The 18,840-nt window shown below is 53.1% G+C and overlaps 1 protein-coding gene across 11 annotated transcripts in view; it reads right to left on the reverse strand.

Annotated features, from left to right (window-relative positions):
- The window catches only part of GSE1 (Gse1 coiled-coil protein), a 392,245-nt gene that overhangs the window by 105,238 nt on the left and 268,167 nt on the right, over nt 1-18,840 (reverse strand). For 2 of the 11 annotated variants that reach the window (XM_016192000.2, XM_007531579.3), the window contains exon 1: nt 1,254-1,629. The exons of the other annotated variants lie outside the window; for them this stretch is intronic. In XM_016192000.2, coding sequence (XP_016047486.1) covers nt 1,254-1,287 — 34 coding nt within the window. In that variant the 5' untranslated portion in view covers nt 1,288-1,629. Of the gene's footprint in view, nt 1-1,253; nt 1,630-18,840 lie in introns of those variants that run through there. 11 annotated transcript variants of the gene reach the window in all.

Consider the following 18,840-nt stretch of genomic DNA (forward strand, 5'->3'; position numbering starts at 1 on the left):
AAGCCTCCGAACAGGCAGGGGAAAAAAGAGACTGACTCAACACCCAATCAGGCATGTTTCCCCAGCAAAACAGAGCAGACCGTAGCCCCCCCAATGGAGGTCCCCCCAAGCGGCAGAGCTGCCCAGCAACTTGCCCACTTTTGCCTGCAACGGTACTCCAACGTCGGCCTCCCCACCCACAGACCCATAGACGCCCGAACTTCCACAAGCACGGTGACAACGCCCAGGGAAGGTAAACTCTCAAAGGCAGGAAGAGAAAATAAAAACACAGCTCATTCCTAGAACCAGCGGTCACAGGCAGCCCCGCTTGCCTGACCTGCGGGTCACGTGGCCCCAGGGGGCAGGACTGGCGAGTTGCGCCAGGTCCCCGGTAGTACCGCAGGGGGGTGGTGACAAGGGGGTGGGGGTGTCACAGGGCCCCAGGGGCCCCACCTCCGTCGCCAAGAATCCCTCAGGTTCTCCCGCTTCTCCTTTAACCTCCTTGTCATTACGTCCAAGGTTTCCACCTCTGCATGAGGTGAAGGCCAGAGGGGGTCCCCACACTTCCTACTGTCACCCCTCTCCCCCTCCCTTTTGGGGGGCCAACAGCGGGACTTGCCCGAAACTGAAAGTTACCAGGCTGGCTGCTGTCAGCACACAGGAGGGTTAAAGAAACAGGAAGCCACACCAGCCACCCTCCCAAGCTTCCCCGGCCCCCTCCTCCGACCTCGGCAGAAACAAAACCTTCCAGGGAATCCCAGGCAGGAAGGGGGGCGGGGGGATGGGGGCGCCACGCTCGTGCGGAGCCCGCGCACCGGACTGGCTGGAAGGAAAAGTCAGCCCCAGGACTGGGAGGGTTGGGGGCTGGGGTGGGGGGCCGCATGCCACCCGATCTGGGCGGCCTGCGGGAAAGTAAGTTCAAACCCGGCGCTGGGAAGGCTTCCGGGGCCCGGCAGTGGCTGGCTGAGCAGCCGCCGAGCCGGCTCCGGGCAGACAAAAGGAGCGAGACGCGCACCCCGGCGGCAGCACGGCGGGGGCGGCGGGCCGGGTGGGCGCTCCCCGCGGCTCCCCGGGCGGCAGCACAGCAGCGGCAGCCGCGCGCGCTCTGAGTGGGTGGGGGTGGGGGCTTGGTGGCCGCCCTCCCCCAGTCTCGCCTCAGATTGGGTTTGGGGGGGTTGTCTGGGGGTGTATGTGTGTGTTTGGATCAAATGGGGTGGGGGTCCGGGGCGCTCAGGCGCGGCGCGGGACCCGGGGGAGGCGCACAGCTCGCTTACCTGGTAAGTAATACAGAGGCTTCAATCCAAACATGATTCAGATTAGAATTCCATAGTAACCAGACAGGGATGAAGAAGGACAAAAATATAGACCAGGACCCAGCTAGGCGACAAAATAAAGCGCCGTCCAAGCCAGGGCGCTCCAAAATTTAAACAATATGTATGTCCAAAGCAATAAAATAAAAGCAGAAGAGCGATCCCGAGGACGACAGGGTGGGGGGAAGTCTTGTAAAAAAAAAAAAATTCCCCTCTCCTAAAATAATGAAAAGGCTGTGTCCCCGACCACTGGCGGAGCAGTTTGGCCCAGGCAGATCCACAATGAGGTAACTGACTAGAGAGGACCGGCCGGGTGTCTTCGCCGCGTGTGTATTTTCTGCCTTTTGGACTTGAGATGCAAATAAAAAAAAAAAAAAAAAAAAGGAGGGGGAGCGCAGAGGAGGGAAGCAGGCGGAGAGCAGCAGAGAAAAATAAGGGGGGGGGGAGCCGAGGGTGATGAAATTGGGGGGTTAAGATCTTCAGGGATTACTCATTTGAAAGAGACAGAGAGGGAGGGAGGGAGGGAGGAGAGAGAAAGCAGCCCCCAAGACGTGCGAGTCGCGATCGCTCCTCCATTCAGCCATTTGAATGTCAAGGGCGAGGGTCAAGAGACCTGTTTCCAACAGGGTTTCACGTTCAGAACCAGAAGGAAAAAGGAAGGAGGGGGGGGCAGTCGGCGGGGGTATCTCTTGTTGCCAAGGAGAAATCGGCTTTGTTTTCGTTTCCCCTTAGCTACTGGGGGGGGGGGTTGTTGAAAGAGGAGGGGGAGAGTGGGAGAGAGGGAAGAGGAGAAAATTAATACCCAAACAGCCCAGAAGTACCGAAGGGAAGATTTCTTCTCGTAAATAAAAGAGGCGGCGATTGCAAACGAGTCTCGGGTTGGAGAAGGCTGGCCGAGGAGTTGACTCCCCTCCCCCTCTCACCACCAACACCCGCCACCTTTTTTTTGGGGGGGGGGTTTATCTCCCTTGCCCCAGCGTCCCACCGCTGACTCAGAGAGGAGAGGTGGGGGCCGGAGGGTGTGGAGGAAGGGGAAAGAAGTCGCGGGGGGCTCGGGCGCCCGGGCGGCAAGAGGCGAGAGCGCACGGCGGTGGAGAGCCCCCTCGATCAATTTTCATGCAAGAATCATTATCGGTAAATTGGAAAGCTGGCTGCCTGACAGCAGATTTGTCTCCCCTAATGAAAGCGAAAGGGTAGGGGCTCAGCGGCGGGCGGCTGCAGGCGGCTCCTTCCGTCTCTCCGCCGCATCTTCCAAGAGCTCCTGGCTCCGCAGGGCGATAATAATAGTTTCACTTGCGCGTTTTCCCCCGCGCGGCCGCCCAGCCGGGCAGCAGATCCTTGCACGCCGGGATCCCGGCAAGCGGAGCTGGGCACCCCTCCCCGCACCCCAGGGGGGTCCTCCTGCTGGCTGCGGATGCTGTTGCTGCTGCTCCTGCAGGCGGCGGGGTGCTCCCCTCTGCCCCAGAGCAGGAGCCGTTTGCAAACAGTGGGTGGCGGTCCCCCCCCCCCCTTTGGCTGCCCAAATCTGCGCTCTGGCTGCCTCCCTCTCTCCCCACCCACTCACGTCTGACAGCTGCGGGAGGGAGCGGGGAGTTCACCCGCCCCTGGGGTCAGGGAGGGGGGGGTCCCCGACCCCTGCCCCGGGGTGGGGCCCTGGACAACCTTTTGTGAAACCCACATAGGCCTAAGCACACGCTGTCCCCTGGACGCGGAAGAGGAGGTGGTCAGCTCCTAAGGCCAGCGTCCTCTCCTTCCCTTTCCTCTGCCCCCGCCCCAACCCCTTAAAAAAATCCCTGTTGCAAGTGTAATCAAATACTTGATACCATCTTCCACACTCTCCCTGCACTGGTGCATTATCAGATCCGGGAAGGCATGCTTCCAGGCAAATAGACCTAATAAATGCTATTACTGGGATTCTGCAAGCCCCGGCTACACCATAGTAACGAGAGAGCTCTGGCTAATTTGGTTTAAGAAAAACGATCAACTGTACAGAGCGTGTGTGAGTGTGGAGCCTGTATCTCTCCTCCCCACGCAGCCTCTTTCACACTAGCTCAAGCAGGCCCCATGTGATAATTCCCCAAATCTAAGGGGAAAAAACCCTGCCGCCAAACCACATCCTGTGCGCTCATTGTCCAGCCCAGCGATTTTAAAGAGACAGGCTCCTTTTATCCACGCAACACCCCCGCCCCCTTACTTCGACGCACGCTGCAAAGCGGCCTCTTGGAGTGACAATATATTTTCAAGCCCTTTTACCTTCTCAAAGGCCCCTTGGTGGCACAACCAAGAGGAATCGCGACTTGGTGACACTAAGAAGTCGCCTTTTGACCTCAGATAGAATCAGCTGTGTTTGGGAACAGACCTGAGCCCGCACGTACTGCACGGCGGGACACCTCGGTCACGCCACGCTTGGGTACCTGTCAGCACTTTCCAGCCACTGCGGAAACCAAGGGTCCCCAGAGGAACCACGGGGTGGGGGGTCTCCTGCTGAAGGCGGTGGCTTCAGATGACATAAAACTCTTGGAATCTGATACTCTTAGAAGGAGAGCTCCAGAGGACACTTTGGAGGAGGTGGGGGCCCCACGTGCCCTCTGACCCCTGCGTGCCACTCACCCCCTTCCCCACCTTGCCCACCCCACCAGGAAAAATCTGAAATGTGCTGGGCGGAGCGCTGGGAGCGGCGCTCCTCCCTCCGCCTCCCACAGTCGAGGAGGGGGCGTGCTGGGTGCTGGCGGCTGAGGTCTGAACCTCGGGAGCCGGGTGGATGTGTGCGGCCAGCCTCTTTGAAACCCCCACTTCCCCCTAGTCCTCGTGGCACCCCGCCCCGCGCCCTCTCCCCGCTGGCGGCCGAGCGCGCTCACCCTGCAGGTCGTGGGGTCTGCGACCCGGTGCAGCCGGGCCGAGCTGGGCCGCCCGCGCCCGCAGCCCGCATCTGGCCGCCCCGCCCCGCGCTGACCCGGGAGGTCGCGCCTGGCCCCCGGGCGGTGGCGGCTCTTTGTTTCCGGGGCTGCGTGACGGCGCGCTCCGGGCTCCCCGCGCCTCCCCCCGCGCACCCTGAGCCGCCGGCGGCCTGGCAGGGGAAGACAAGGCCAGACCCCGCGGGGTCGGGGGCCAGCACCTGCCGGTCCACACCCCACCCCCACCCCCTGACAATCTGGGTCCTCAAGGGAGTGTTTTATAAGGCCCTCTCCCGCTCCCATACACAAACACACACAACCCCTCCCAACAATTTCTGACCCCACTTGCGGGGGGGTGGCAAAAATAAAACTATTTTTAAAAGCCCCCTAAACTCTCTGTTTCTGTTGTCATTCTTTTATTGGTTTTTAATTCTCCGGGATTACAGGAACAACAGTAGTAATTAATACTAAACCTTCCTCTACTGTATATGCTAATGGCAGGAGCCATAAAAATTAATTTGCAAACATGTCATTACACAATAGCTGTACAGGCAATAAACCTGTAATTATGGGCCAATCACAGGCAGGGTACAGAGGGAGGGACGCCCCCCACGCCCCCAACCCCAGTACCCAGTCTCCTGGGCCCCCCTTCCCCTGCTAAAGTGGGGGAGATGGTGCCAGAAAGGAGATTGTCTTCTGGAAGCCACCTGTGGAGATGGCACCCCATTGCAGGGGGCTGGAAAAGGGGGGCTGGAATCTGGAGTTCCCAGAGGCCTGGTTTCAATGCAAGGGGTGGGGGTTGGTGAGGGGGAAAATGGTGGCTGAAATTGGGGGTAAGGAGGAGGCAGGGCTTTGGAGGTTGCTCCAAGGAGTGGGAGGTATATATAGGGAAGAAGGGACCTCAGTACTGGTGGGCCAGCATGGCTTTGCTATCAAAGGCAACTGCTCCTGCCCACCCTCCTCCCCAAGTATTTGCATGCTGGCATGGGATTCTTTTACAAAGCTCAGACAAAACTCTAATTGCTTTTCACCACCCCCACTCCCCCTCCTGAAGGTGAGCAGAGTCTGGTGACACCTAAGCTTCCTTTGGCCTTGGGTCTGGGAGGCTCCAAGACAGGCTGGTGACATTTCCTGGTGACAGGGACATTTGTAAAGGGAGGAAAAGATGAGCTGCACTGTGGGAGGGTGACTCCACCGCAGCTCCCAGGCTGCTGCCAAAACAGCTGAAAAATATCAAGCCACCCGCCATGCCAAGCAGTCTGCTTAACGGCTCCTAGCCATTCAATGGCTCGGTTGTTTGCCATAATGTGGCTGAGCAGGGAGTTGGAAGGGCTTTCCCATTCCCACTGGCCATTGTGGCTTGGCCTGCGTTCCTGGAGCCCATCACTGTGGCCATTCATTCCCAGAGGCCCCCCTCCTCCAAGGAGCCTGTGACCTGGCCGGGGGTACGAGACACAGCCTGTCAGGGCTACACTTGGACCAGCTGCCAGGTGTCCAGGTGAGTGAATGGGTCAGCAGCTGGGGGTGGGGGTCACTACCTTTCACCCCAGCAGGAGTCTGTGAAAAGTCAGGGTTCTATCTGGCCCCTCTGCCCACTCAAAGCCTGTGAGACTATGACCAGTGACCCCATCTAGCCTGTTTCTTGGAGGAGACCAGCTTCCAGAGCAAAGTGATCTCTACAGCCTGTCTTGATGGATTGGAAGGTTACGGTTGCTGCCTGCCTCTCAGATCCCTGAGACATCCCTGCCTACAGCAACAACAAGCCACCCATCAGCCCATTAGGTGGCTCAGGATTATGCCCCTCAGAAGGGTAGAGAGGAGATACTTTGTCTCATGGTAGGTAACCACCTGGGAGCTGGCTGCTTCCCCAGAGATGCCTAGGTTCATCAGATCTGCCCTCTGAAGGTTCAGGGCCCCTCCTGCCCACCCCTCTCCAGCCAGCTGCACCTTCAAAATGGAGGGGCCCCCATACTCCCTCTAGTGGGGAGACAGCAGGCCAAAGGAGTCAGCTGAATGCAGTAAAAATAGCTTCCCAGCACCTGCTGAGAACTCAGTCTGCAGAGGGGTCTAGGCACCTAGCACAGGGTGCCTGGGGACACTCTGGTGGTGCCTCAAGCTGGGCTGTGACCTCCCCTTCTTGCAGAGGGGTGCTGCTCCCCAAGAATTCCAGGGCAGAGAAGCTGGGAGACTACATGGCTAACCTGAAATGCCCCATTTGGAGTGGCCCCTCCGTTTCCCTCGGTAGGCTAATGATGCCAGCTGAAATTTCCTGAGCTGGCATCTGTGCCAGTTGCTGCTCTAAGCACTTTCCACGGATAACTCACTGGAGCCTTGTGACCAGCCTGCCCAAGGTCACCACCAGGAGTTCCGTTTCCATGGGGAGGCCCAGAGAACCCAAGCACCTCACTCTAGACACACAGCCAGCAGAAGCCACAGCTTGAGCTGACTCTACAGTCCATTCCTGTCACCCTCAGCTTGGAGTTAAGTGGGTCAGCCTGCCTAGCCCGAGTGCAAAATTCCATCTGGGCCCCCACCGATGGAATGCTTGTCAGCAGTGACATCGTCATTCTCAGCCTTAGTTTTTGACCCTGGAAAATGGGACCAACTGGCCCTATGTTCCAGGGAATCATGGGTGTGCCTGGCATGGAGTAAGAACTCCCTACATGGGAGCTGCAATTATCTCCATGATTTGGATAATAGCAGCTCCCACTGCCTGTTCCCTGCACACCCAGCCCTGAGCTGTGAGCAGTGCTGAGGATGCCATCTTATCTGCAACTCCTCCCCACCCCCCAGAGGCTGACTTATAATGGTCGGCACTCTGGTTTGCATATGGAGAGGTTAGGGCCCCAAGAAGTGAATGACACCCCTGGGCACTGGGCAGGACACATTCAGTTTCTCCCTCCTCCTCTTCCTGAGGCTACTAGGCTATGATTTGTGAAGAGCCCAGGCCTCCAGATAAGCGAGTATGAGTTCTAGAGAAATGGGAGCCTGTGTGTGGTCATACCTCCCAGTGCCAACTGGGTGCCCAGATGTCTCCCTTACTCTCTACAGTGTTTACTTGTGTTTTCCTATGACCCTGGGGGTGTGATCCCACATCTAACTAGGCCTCCTGTAGCCTTCACTTGCCAACCCCTGAGAGTTGGCTTGGGTGGTGTCCCATCCAAATAACTGTTCCCCTTGGACTTGACCTTGGGAAAAAAAAGAGTCTATGTGGAGGTGGTTAGGAATCTGGAGGACTGGGAGACAGCTCACCCAGTAGAGTACAAAATTTACCATGAGTGGGGGGCTCTGGGTTCAAGCCCTGTGGCCATATGGGAACACCATAAGACTAGGGGATGCTCCACAGATTATGGAGCAGTGCTATGGTGTCTCTCCCTCACTGTTTCTGCGAAACAAAGTTTAGGAGCAGTGAAATCATGCATGCTCTCTAGCACTGCTAACAAAGAAAAAAAAGGGGGGGTGTAGAGAGGAGATCATCTTGGATTATTGGGGTGTACTTTCATCCTTATGCAGAGAGCAGGAAGCAGAAGACACACAGGGGACAAGGCCATGCATGTGAGGTTAGAGACAGAGGTTGGAGGGATACGACTACACACCAAGGACACTTGGAGTGCCAGCAGAGCTGCAGGAGGCAGGGAGCTCCCTCTTAGAATCTCTGGAAGGTGCACAGCCCTTAACTCCCAGACCCAGCCTCCAGGCTTCAGGATGAGACACTTCTGATGCTTTAACCTGCCCAGCCTTAGGCTCTTTGTTAGGGCTATTCCAGGAACCTCACACCTCTCATCATTTCTGTGTTAGGACCACCAAACCCAGGAGGCTGGATACTGTGGACCAGCTGGGTCTGCCTATCCTTTGGACCTTCAGCTGGGGTCGCCTTAAAAAGAAGTGTCCCTGGGGCCAGGCAGTGGCACACTTGTTAGTAGAGCAGAGACGTTACAATGCACAAGGAACCAGGTTCAAGCCCCTGCTTCCCACTGCAGGGGGGAAGCTTCATAAGCAATGAAGCAATGTTGCAGGTAGTTCTCTTTTCTCTGCCTCTCTATCTCTCAATTCCCTCTCAATTCTCTCTGTCCCTATCCAATAATAAATAAATTTTATTTATTTATTTCTTTTCTTTTTTTATTTTAATTTTTTAAAATATTTATTTTATTTTATTTTATTTATTTCCTTTTGTTGCCCTTGTTGTTTTATTGTTGTAGTTATTATTGTTGTTGTCGTTGCTGGATAGGACAGAGAGAAATGGAGAGAGGAGGGGAAGACAGAGAGGATGGAGAGAAAGATAGACACCTGCAGACCTGCTTCACCGCCTGTGAAGCGACTCCCCTGCAGGTGGGGAGCCGGGGTTCGAACCGGGATCCTTATGCCGGTCCTTGTGCTTTGCGCCACCTGCGCTTAACCCGCTGCGCTACAGCCCGACTCCCAATAAATAAATTTTAGAAAGAAAGAAGTTCTAGGGTCCCTAACCATATCTCAAGCCAGCTGTGCTCCTGGAGCTGAGGTCAACACCAGGTCGAAAGGTGACCTGTGCAGTGATTTATCACCTGCTTGTAGACCCCATCCCTGGGGGACCCTCCTTTGCTGACTAGGGGCTAGGAAGGAGTTCATGGGGTTTGTCACTGACTCAGGGAATGGCTGACCTGAACTCTGAGCTGCAGGCACCCTGGCTTTTGTATCCTAGTGACCACGCACAGGCCCAGGAAAACAAAATTCACAAGAAGCCTCAGTGATTGCTTTTCACCAAACCCACTGCCCCCTTCTTCTTGGGCTCCTCCTCAGTTGATCTTCAGAGCCTCTGGTGTGCAGTCATGCAGGGACACAGGACCAAGTACAGGCCAGGGGGGTGTGCTGGAAGGAAGAATTCTCCACTTGCAGGCCTGGCCCAGAGAAGCCTCCCAAGTGAGCCCCCCTTTCCTTATGGGTCTGTGCACTGGTATCGGCTCCCACAATCCTCATGAATCCAGGTCTAGAAGATAGCAGCACCTTCATCAATGCCCAAACACAGGGGTGACAAGATGGCTCCTCTGGATAGCATGCTGTGTTGCCATGTGCACAACGCAGGTTTGAGCCAGGCCCCTACTGCGCTGAAGGAAGCTTCAGTGCTGTGGTTACATCTCCCCCATCTTCTCGCAGCCTGTCTCTATCTAAAAAGGTCAGCCTGGAGTAGTGCTGTCATGGAGATGACAAAACAAACAAACAAACAAACAAGAAACCACCACTACCAGCACCTGAAGGCAACTGAGAGCTGAGTCCTGCCCTGCCAGTGACAAGTGTTCTTTTCCTGGTGAGCATGGGTCAATTCTAACTTCTCCTCCCCCTCCACATCCTCTTTCTCCACCTCCTTCTCCACCTTCTCCTCCTCTTTCTCCTTCTCCTCCCCTACTACCACCACCTCCTCCTTCTCCACCTCCTCCTCTTCCTCCTTCTCCTCCCCTACCACCACCACTTCCTCCTCTACCTCCTCCTCCTCTTCCTCCTTTTCCTCTCCTATCACCACCACCTCCCCCTCCTATTCCTCCTTCTCCTTTGTCTTCTTCACCAGAGCACTGCTCAGCTCTGGTTTATGGTAGTGTTGAGGATTGAACCTGGGACTTTAGAGCCTCAGACATGAAAGTCATGTTGAATAACTACTATGCTACCTTCCCAACCCCAGACTTTAATTTCTAGCTTGACAGCCCTTGGGATGACAAGAGTAAATGTGAATTCAACACACAACCCAACATATTATATTAACGTAATGGGGTTCTTTCTTTAAATTGTATTTTATTTATTACACATGAAAGAAAGAAAGAGAGAAGCTAGAACATTATCCTGACATACGTAGTGTTGGGAGATGAAATTAAGAACCTCAGGCATGCAAGTCTGTTGCTCTACCAGTTGAGCTGTTGCTCTGGCTGCCTTAATGGGATCCTTAAATGCATCAGGATATCTACTTAATGCCCAACCCTGGGTGGAATGGCTTGAGTACACGATCTCATTTCAGCTTCACCACATAAACAGGTCCACCTTTCTTTTTTTTCTTTTTTATTTTTTTATTGCATTTATTTATTTATCTGCCTCCAGATTTATCGCTGGGGCTCCATGCCTGCACTATGAACCCACTGCTCCTGGAGGCCATCTTCCCCATTTTGTTGCTCTTGTTGTTATTATTGCCATTGCTGTTGTTGTTGTTGGATAGGACAGAAAGAAATGGAGAGAGGAGGGAAAGAGATGAGGAGAGAAAGATAGACACCTAAAGACCTGCTTCACCACTTGTGAAGGTGAGGAAGTGGGGGAGCCTGCAAGTGGGGTGCAGGGAGGGGTGGGGCTCGAACCCAGATCCTTATGCCAGTCCTTGTGCCTCACGTCATGTGCGCTTAACCTGGTGCACTATTGCTTGGCCCCTTATTGCCTTTATTTATTGGATAGAGGCAGTCAGAAATGGAGAGGGAAGGGGGAGATAGAGAGGGAGAGAGACAGAGACAGAGACACCTGCAGCACCTCTTCACCACTTACCAAGCTATCCCCCTGCAGGTGGGGACTGGGATCTTGAACCCAGGTCCTTGTGCATTGTAACATGTACACGGAACAAGGTGCACCACCATCTGGCCCTGAGGTCAGCTTTTCTATCTTTTATTTTAGAGAGGGAGAGAGAGAAAGGAACGACACCACAGTACTGCTCCATCATCCATGGAGTGTTCACTTGGCACCGAGCCCAGGCTTTGCACATGGTAAGGCGTGCCCTCTGTAGGATAGCTCAGGCTCCTGATTCTGCATTCTAAATTGCTTTCATTTTTTATTTTTCATTTTTAAAATATTTATTGATTCCTTTTTGTTGCCCTTGTTGTTTTATGTTGTAGTTATTATTGTTGTCGTTACTGGATAGGACAGAGAGAAATGGAGAGAGGAGGGGAAGACAGAGGGGGGAGAGAAAGAGAGACACTTGCTGACCTGCTTCACCGCTTGTGAAGTGACTCCCCTGAAGATGGGGAGCTGGGAGCTCGAACCGGGATCCTTGAACTGGTCCTTGTGCTTCACGCCATGTGTGCTAAACCTGCTGCACTACCACCCGACTCACCATCTTTTATTCACCACTTGTGAAGCTTTCCCCCTGTAGATGGGGACCGGGAGCTTGAACCTAGGTCCCTGAACATGGTAACATATGCACTCAACTGACACCACCACCACCTGCCCCCCTAAACTGCTTTCTGAGATACCACCCTCATCTCTCAGAAGGAACTGGTAAAGCAGCCTCAGCTCAGAACCCCTTTGTTTGTTTGGCACCAGGGCATGGAACCCAGGGTCTCAAGCATGCAAAGCATGTATTTTTACCACTCAGCTCTATCCCCAGTCCAGAAACCTTTTTTATAAGCAAAACAAACAATCTACAAACCAGGAGGGCCAGAAAGGTACACAGTGAGGCCCACACACACATTCGCACACACGCACACTATGTACTTGACCTCAGTTGGGGCCTGCTGCGGGGGCAGGCTGCCACAAGCTGGGCATTGGGGAGCTCTTGAAAAGAAGGATTTTCCAGGACAGAAGTTGTGATCAGCTGAAGTGCTTCCTTCCCCCGGCTGTAAGCATGCCAGGGGAATCAGAGGAACACTGGCCATGAAGCCTCCGCCCAGCTCGCATGCCTCCTGGGACTCAGCGACCCCTTCTGCACACAGCCCTGCCTGTCAGTGCCTGCTCTGGGCAGAGTCCACACAGCCTGGCAAACGGCTGCTGCTGAGCAGCACAGAGGGAGCTCTCAGGGGAGGGAAGACAGGCTGCATGGCAGCTTCTGCAGCCCCAGCCAGGCTAAGCTGCCCCTAGAGTGGACATGGCACCAGCCAAGTGTGTTCAGTCCACTCAGATCCCGCTGTGGCACTCAAGGCCAGCCCACAAAGCTTTTCTTCCTGCCCCAAACAGGCAGCAGGTGAAAGCCTGCTCAAGGAGAAAAGGCATTAGCAGGCAAGCCTGCCCGCTGCTGTCTGCCACCAGCGTCCGCCTGGAAGTGGTTCCTGCCGGGACCTAATTACCCGTTTGTCCATGACACGTCCCTTGCCTGTCTACCACGGGGCCTGACCGCGGCAGGTCTGCGTGGCCCTCTGGCCACCAAGATGTGGTTCTCACACTGCTACTTCCCTCTCACGCTGGGCACTGGTGTTCAGAGTGACAGGATCAGATCAGGGAGCCCCAGGGCCCCCCTTTATACATCTCTTCATGTTGCAATGAAACCCTGCTTTTGCCTGCATCTCCCCAACCACTCTCCTTTCCCCAAAGTTACCCTTCAGTGGGTCCCACCTCAACTAACTGGACATTCCTGACTTGTCCCTGCCACTGCACATCTACCTCCTGCAGTGTCCAGATCACAGATATGATGGGGACTTCATGAGGGGCACTGGGACCAGGTTATGATTCTCTACTATAGGGCTGCCCTGCACAATGCAGGAGGTTTACCCACCCCCACCCCCTGCTCCAGTAACATACCCCAGTCTTGGCCAAATCTCCCCAACTAGGGAGGCACTGGTTCAAGTGAGTATGGTGAATGCCCTGAGATTCCTCTATCCTCTCAACTTCAAGTTTATCATATAGAAAGTCAAGGAATTAAATGGGGTACCTCAGCCTTCTAGCTGTCTTTAAATTTCTTACACTGCTTCTAAATAATGATCCCAGAGACCCAGGAGGTAACACAGTGGAATACCACAGGACTTGCAGGCATAAGGTCCTGAGTTCAATTCCTGGCATCACATATGCCAAAATGACGCTGTTTCCCTCTCTTGTTAATAAACAAATAAATCTTTAAAAAATATTTATTTACTGAGAGGGGGGAGGAAGAGAGAGATATTGTTAGAGCATCAGTCTGGCATACATAGGATAATGAGGGTTATTATTTAAAAAAATTTTTTTTTTTTTTTTAACCAGAGCACTGCTCAGCTCTAGCTTATGGTGGTGAGGATTGAATATGGGACTTTGGAGACTCAGGCATTAAAGTCTCTTTGCATAACCATTATACTGTCTTCCCAGTCCTACTGGGGATCAAACTAAGGCCTGCATGCTCAGGAATTCAACGCTTTATCCATGGCATTACCTCTTGGACTCAATAAATCAATCTTTAAAAAAACAACCTTAAAGGAGTAGTGATTCCAAGGTGGGGGCAAACTTGGCTCAAGAAACAGGGTCAGAAAGAAAGCAATCAAGCGATACTGAAGTGCCCAGACAAAAAAGTGGGACATCTCAGCCCCCAAAGATCTCGTCAACCAAAAGAAAGCATGCCTAGGGCTGGGTGGTGGTGGATGCAGTTGACCACACATGTTGCCATGCTCAAGAACCCAGGTTCAAGTCCTCTGTCCCCATTCAGAGGGGGGAAGCTTCACAAGTGGTGAAGCAGTGCTGTCTCTCTCTCTCTCTCTCCCTCTCCCTCTCTCTCTCTCCTTTTGCCCCCTTTTCTCTTAATTTCTGTCTCTATCAAAGTGAAAAGAAAAAAAAAATAAAAGAGGGAAAAAATGGCCTCCAGTAACAGTGGATTTGACATGTAGGCACCAAACCCCAGTAATAGTTATGGTGGCGATGAAAGAAAGAAAAAAAGAGAGAAAGCCTGCTCTGGGAAGACATATAAATAAACTGAGCCACCACCAACCATTTACACTTCAGTATAATTTAGCACCACCTCTAATAGCTCCATTGCAGCAAGGCCAGGGAACTGGCTGGAACCCCCCTCATGGTGCACTTGAACAGCTGTAGGATGGCTTTGGGAAGACAGGACAAAAGAGGCATTCTGCCCACTTGGGCAAAACCACAGTGGTTTCAATTTCATAATTTCATGGGATGTGCTGAACTTCCGGGTGCCCTGTTTTGTAGCCCGTTTCAACAGCTGCCATGGGGGAGGGAGCGGCATTCATCAGGAGCCGGCTGGGAGGAATTATGTGGTTCAGAGGTACTGTGCTAAAAAGGAGGGTCTCACAGGGCCACCAACACACTGGGTACCAAGTGGCCAGAGCTCCTGCATTTCTGGGCCACCAATCCCCCATTGGCACATGGCCCAGCATTTGGTGAGCTGAGTGGACAGTGCCCTGAGGCCAGGGCATTCTCAGTTGGCAACCGCATTCCAAACCCTGTGTCCCAAAGGCAGGATTTCCGGTCGCTCCTGGGGGTGGGTGAGCCAGGTGTGAGCTCTGCCTCAGCTCTGAACTGGGAGGCAGGCTGGCAGTCATGGGGCTGGGGCCTGGTGCCTGTGCTTGCTTCCCTCTGGTGGGTGACCCGTGGCCCTGGAACAGCATGCTGGGCCTCCTGCTCTGTCCCCAGTGTAGGTGCAGTCTGACCCTGGTCCTTTCTGGCCCGCAGTCTCCTCCTCAGCAGGGCGGATAGACGACATGATCCCTCTCCCAGGCCTTCCAGCTCCGAGAGCCCATGATTAATAAAACTCAGACGCGCCATCTGCTCACTCTGACATTTAAGCAACAGAACGGCTTTCCAAAGAGAGAGCTGCCCCGCGCGCGACGCCTGCTCCTCCCTCGCCTGCCTGCAGGGTGGGGGTTCGCACCCCCGCCATCCTGCACTGATCTGACATATCTCCAGGAGCATACACTCAGAAACCCTGTGGAGCTGCCACCCCCATCCCACCTCACCCCAAAAGTCCAGTGCCTGGGCAGGGGGAGCCTGCTGATGCCCTAGTTAAAGCTGGGAGCCCATAGAGCCTCTCCTGGGCCTCTGGTGCTATAGAGGCCTACTCAGTTCCTGGGGCACGGTGGGGTCTCCATAGCAGGGCTCCCAACTCCACAGTCCAACTGATGCTCTCTGTTCAGCCAGTCCCTGGCTGGTGCTGGCCACTGAACACTGCTCCCCTGTACAGATGGGGAGACTGAGTTCACCGAGGATATGAAAGGTCAGGCTCAAGTTCACACTAAGGAGGACAGAGCAGGGTTGTCAACCCCCAGCAGAGGGCAGGTGGGAAGGGTGTTCCATGCTGCACGAGGCATGTTCTAGAAGCAGAGATTGGCCATCCCCTGTCTAGGTGCTAAAGAACCCAGGTTTCAGGCCACCTAGCTGCCAAGCCAAAACACAGACTCTCTATGCCAGGTCAACGGTCCTGCTGGGTCCCACAAGGGCCACCAACTGGCCAACAGGAGGGAGAAGGGCAACACCCTCTGGGCCAGGTGAGAAAACTCCAAGCTCTGGAAGTGGGCGTCACTTTGCCCCAGACATATGCAGGAATGGTGGGGCAGGTCAGAAGCTCAAGGCTGGGGTGGCAGCCTCTCTTATGCTGGCCAGGTGTCCCCACAGACCTACTCAGAGGTCTACTCTTCCACCTGCCTGGGCCCTGCTTTTGTTGGGATACATAGAGGAAGTTCTGGGGGACACTCCTGGCCAGGCATCTGCCCCATCCCCTCCTGCCCCTTCCAATGTTGGTGGGATCCTCAAGCTGCCATTTAAATTAATTAATTAATTAATTAATTAATTTCCTCCAGGGTTATAGCTAGGGCTCAGTGCCAATTCTATGAATCTACTGCTCCTGGTGGCCATTTTCCCCATTTTTTTAATGGATAGGACAGAAAGAAATTGAGAGGGGAGGAGGAGTTAGAAAGGAAGAGAGAAAGACAGACACCTGTACACCTGCTTTACTGCTTATGAAGCATTCCCCCTCCAGGTAAGGAGCCAGGGGCTCAGACCTGGATCCGAGCTCCTTACACTTAGCACTATGTGTGTTTAACTGAGTGCATCACCAACTGGCTGCCTGCCATCTTATCTTATCTTATCTTATCTTATCTTATCTTATCTTATCTTATCTTATCTTCTAACAGGTTTATCTATGAGGTTTGGTGTCTATATTATGATTCCACTTCTCTGGGCAACCGCTACCCCCACCGCAGCCCCTTTTTCTCTCTTCTTTTTACTTGATAGGACAGAGAGACATTGAGAGGGGAGAGGGAGGGAAAGAGGGAGAGAGGGAGAGAGGGAGAGAGGAAGAGAGGCAGAGAGGGAGAGAGAAAGAGAGGGAGAGAGGGAGAGGGAGAGAGAGAACTGCAGCACTGCTTTACTGCTTGTGAACCTTCTTCTCTGCAGGTGGGGAGCAGGGCCTTGAACCTGGGTCCTTGCACATGGTAATGTATATGCTCAACTACTTTACTGCTTGTGAACCTTCTTCTCTGCAGGTGGGGAGCAGGCCTTTGAACCTGGGTCCTTGCACATGGTAATGTATATGCTCAACTGGGTGCACCACTAGCCAACCTGACTCCCCTGGGCATCCCCTCAACCTGCCATCTTGCTGCTGGTAGTTGTAACCCTTCCTACTCCACTCCCCCTGCCTCCATCAGCTAGTTTTCAGATTCTTTCTCTGATGACCAGTCTGGACATTGTTAGCTGCTCCTGTCACCCTCCACATGGAACAAGTGTCTCCCACTTCCCTCTCCCCTTGGAGAAGTAGCCTGAACTTCTTGTTTCTATAATGGCAAATAAAATCAACCCAAAAAGCCAGATAAAAAATATCCCCTGGTCATTTCAGCTTCTTAGAAGCACCCCAGAGCTGAGCAGACAGACCTAAAAGAATCACCAGGCCCAAGGGGACAGGAAACTGGAAGTCCTAGAGCTGAGCTGGCACAGAAGCCACAGTGAACTCCAGGGCCATCTCCGGATCCTCGAAATGTGAACTTCCTCTTTCTATGGCCTCAAAGGTCAAGGGGACAGATGAGAGAAGCTTAGGCTCTCTGAACAAATTGGAGGTCTGACAGCAGAGCCTCTTTTCAATGCCCCCAGGGCCCCAAACACATATACCCTGAGGCTGAGTGAAGGGGCTGTTTCTCTCAGGTTCTGTCCCTTGCCAAGCATCATGCCCTGGGCTACACAGTGGCTCTGAAAAAACACTTCTATGTCTGAGGCTCTGAGGTCCTAGGTTCAATCCCCAGCACTACCATACCATACACCAGAGATGAGCAGTGCTCTGGTCTCTCTTAGTAAAAAACAATAAAGATCCCCTCCCCCCATATATATAGGCTCCAAAGCATGAGATTCTCCAGACTCCAGCCAGAAACAAACACAAATCCTGCAGAAGGAAAGTCTCTTCATCCTGGCTTCAGGTTATACCTGCAAAACTGCTTCTTCAGATGTCATGGTCAGGAACCGTGGACATGGCCCCAAGGCAGAGAGTTGAACAGGGCCTTGTGTACATGAGGTTCTGGGTTCAAACCTCAAAGCCAGTGAGAACTCTTATGGATGGTGAGGCAGTGCTTTTCACTCTTAAAAAAAAAAAAAGTTCGTGGTCCAGGAGGTGGCGCAGTGGCTAAGGCACTAGACTCTCAAGCATGAGGTCCTGAGTTCACATGGCAGCACATGTACCAGAGTGATGTCTGGTTCTTTCTCTCCCCTATCTTTCTCATAAATAAATAAATAAAACCTTTAAAAAAAAGTTCAAAATTTGGCTAGGGAGGTGGCTTAGCTACAGTCTGTGTACATGAGACCCTGAGTTCAAACTCTTTCACTGAATAAGAAAAATAAAAATAGGGGCTCTGTTCCAGGACTCTGTTGAGTACACACATTACCAAGACCCAGGTTCAAGCTTCTAGTCTCCACCTGCAGGAGGAAAGCTTCATGACTGGTGAAGTAGTGTTGCACGACTCTCTCTCTCTCTCTCTTCCTCTCTATTCTTCTCCTCTCTCAATTTCTTTCTGTCCTAGTAACTAAACTTAATATATAAATAAAAATAAAAGATCTGGGTTCATTCACTGCCACTGCAAAGCAAATATGTCTGTAAAGGCAGGCACATAGCTAATTCTAGCAGGACACATGAGAAACCCACTCTTCCTAAGAACCAGCAGCAAAAACAGCAGACACAAGCAGACCTGCACCTGACTCTGCAGCTTGGAACCCTCACAGCCTCTGCAGCTCTGCAAGGCGAGGACAAGGCAATGAGTGCAAGTCTGAAAAGGAAACCATAAGGAGAAGTGGCACCTGCTAACATACCCTGCCTCCCCCCGCCCTCACATACACACTGTAACCTTGACATCAGGCCCCTCAACCATACTGGTCATAAGAGGCATCTGAGCCCAACTATGACACCATCTCCCCAGACAATAACCTGGGTCCACCTGCATATTAGCTGTTAGGCTCAGACAAAAACTAGTAAGGTCATGGGCCCCTTGGAATATACCTAAAATAGAACTAATAGCTTTTTCCAAAAAGGAGACCCTAAATCTTCATCTGCAATATTCTTACCTTAAGGTTCATGATTAGTCAACAATTTGTTCTGCTTTATATCTTAACTCTTTTTTAGCCACCAGGTTCCTGATGCCATCATGCCAACATGACTTCCCTGGGCAGACGACCCCACCAATATGTCCTGGAGCTCCGCCTCCCCAGATCCCTGCCCTACTAGGGAAAGAGAGAGACAGGCTGGATCAAAATGCCAATGCCCACGTTCAGTGGGGAAGCAATGACAGAAGCCAGGCTTTCCACCTTCTGCACCCCATAGTTACCCTGAGTCCATACTCCCAGAGGGATAAAAAATAAGGATGCTATCAAGGGAGGGGATGGGATATGGAGCTCTGGGGGGTAGGAATTGTGTGGAATTGTATCCCTCTTATCTATAGTCTTGTCAATATTTCCATTTCATAAATAAAAATTAAAAAAAAAAAAAGAGGAGCCAGTGGTCCAGGAGGTGGCACAGTGATAAAGCTTTGGACTCTCAAGCAGGAGGTCCT

This window comes from Erinaceus europaeus, chromosome 2 (assembly GCF_950295315.1).
Source record: "Erinaceus europaeus chromosome 2, mEriEur2.1, whole genome shotgun sequence".
NCBI classification, from domain to species: Eukaryota; Metazoa; Chordata; class Mammalia; order Eulipotyphla; family Erinaceidae; genus Erinaceus; species Erinaceus europaeus.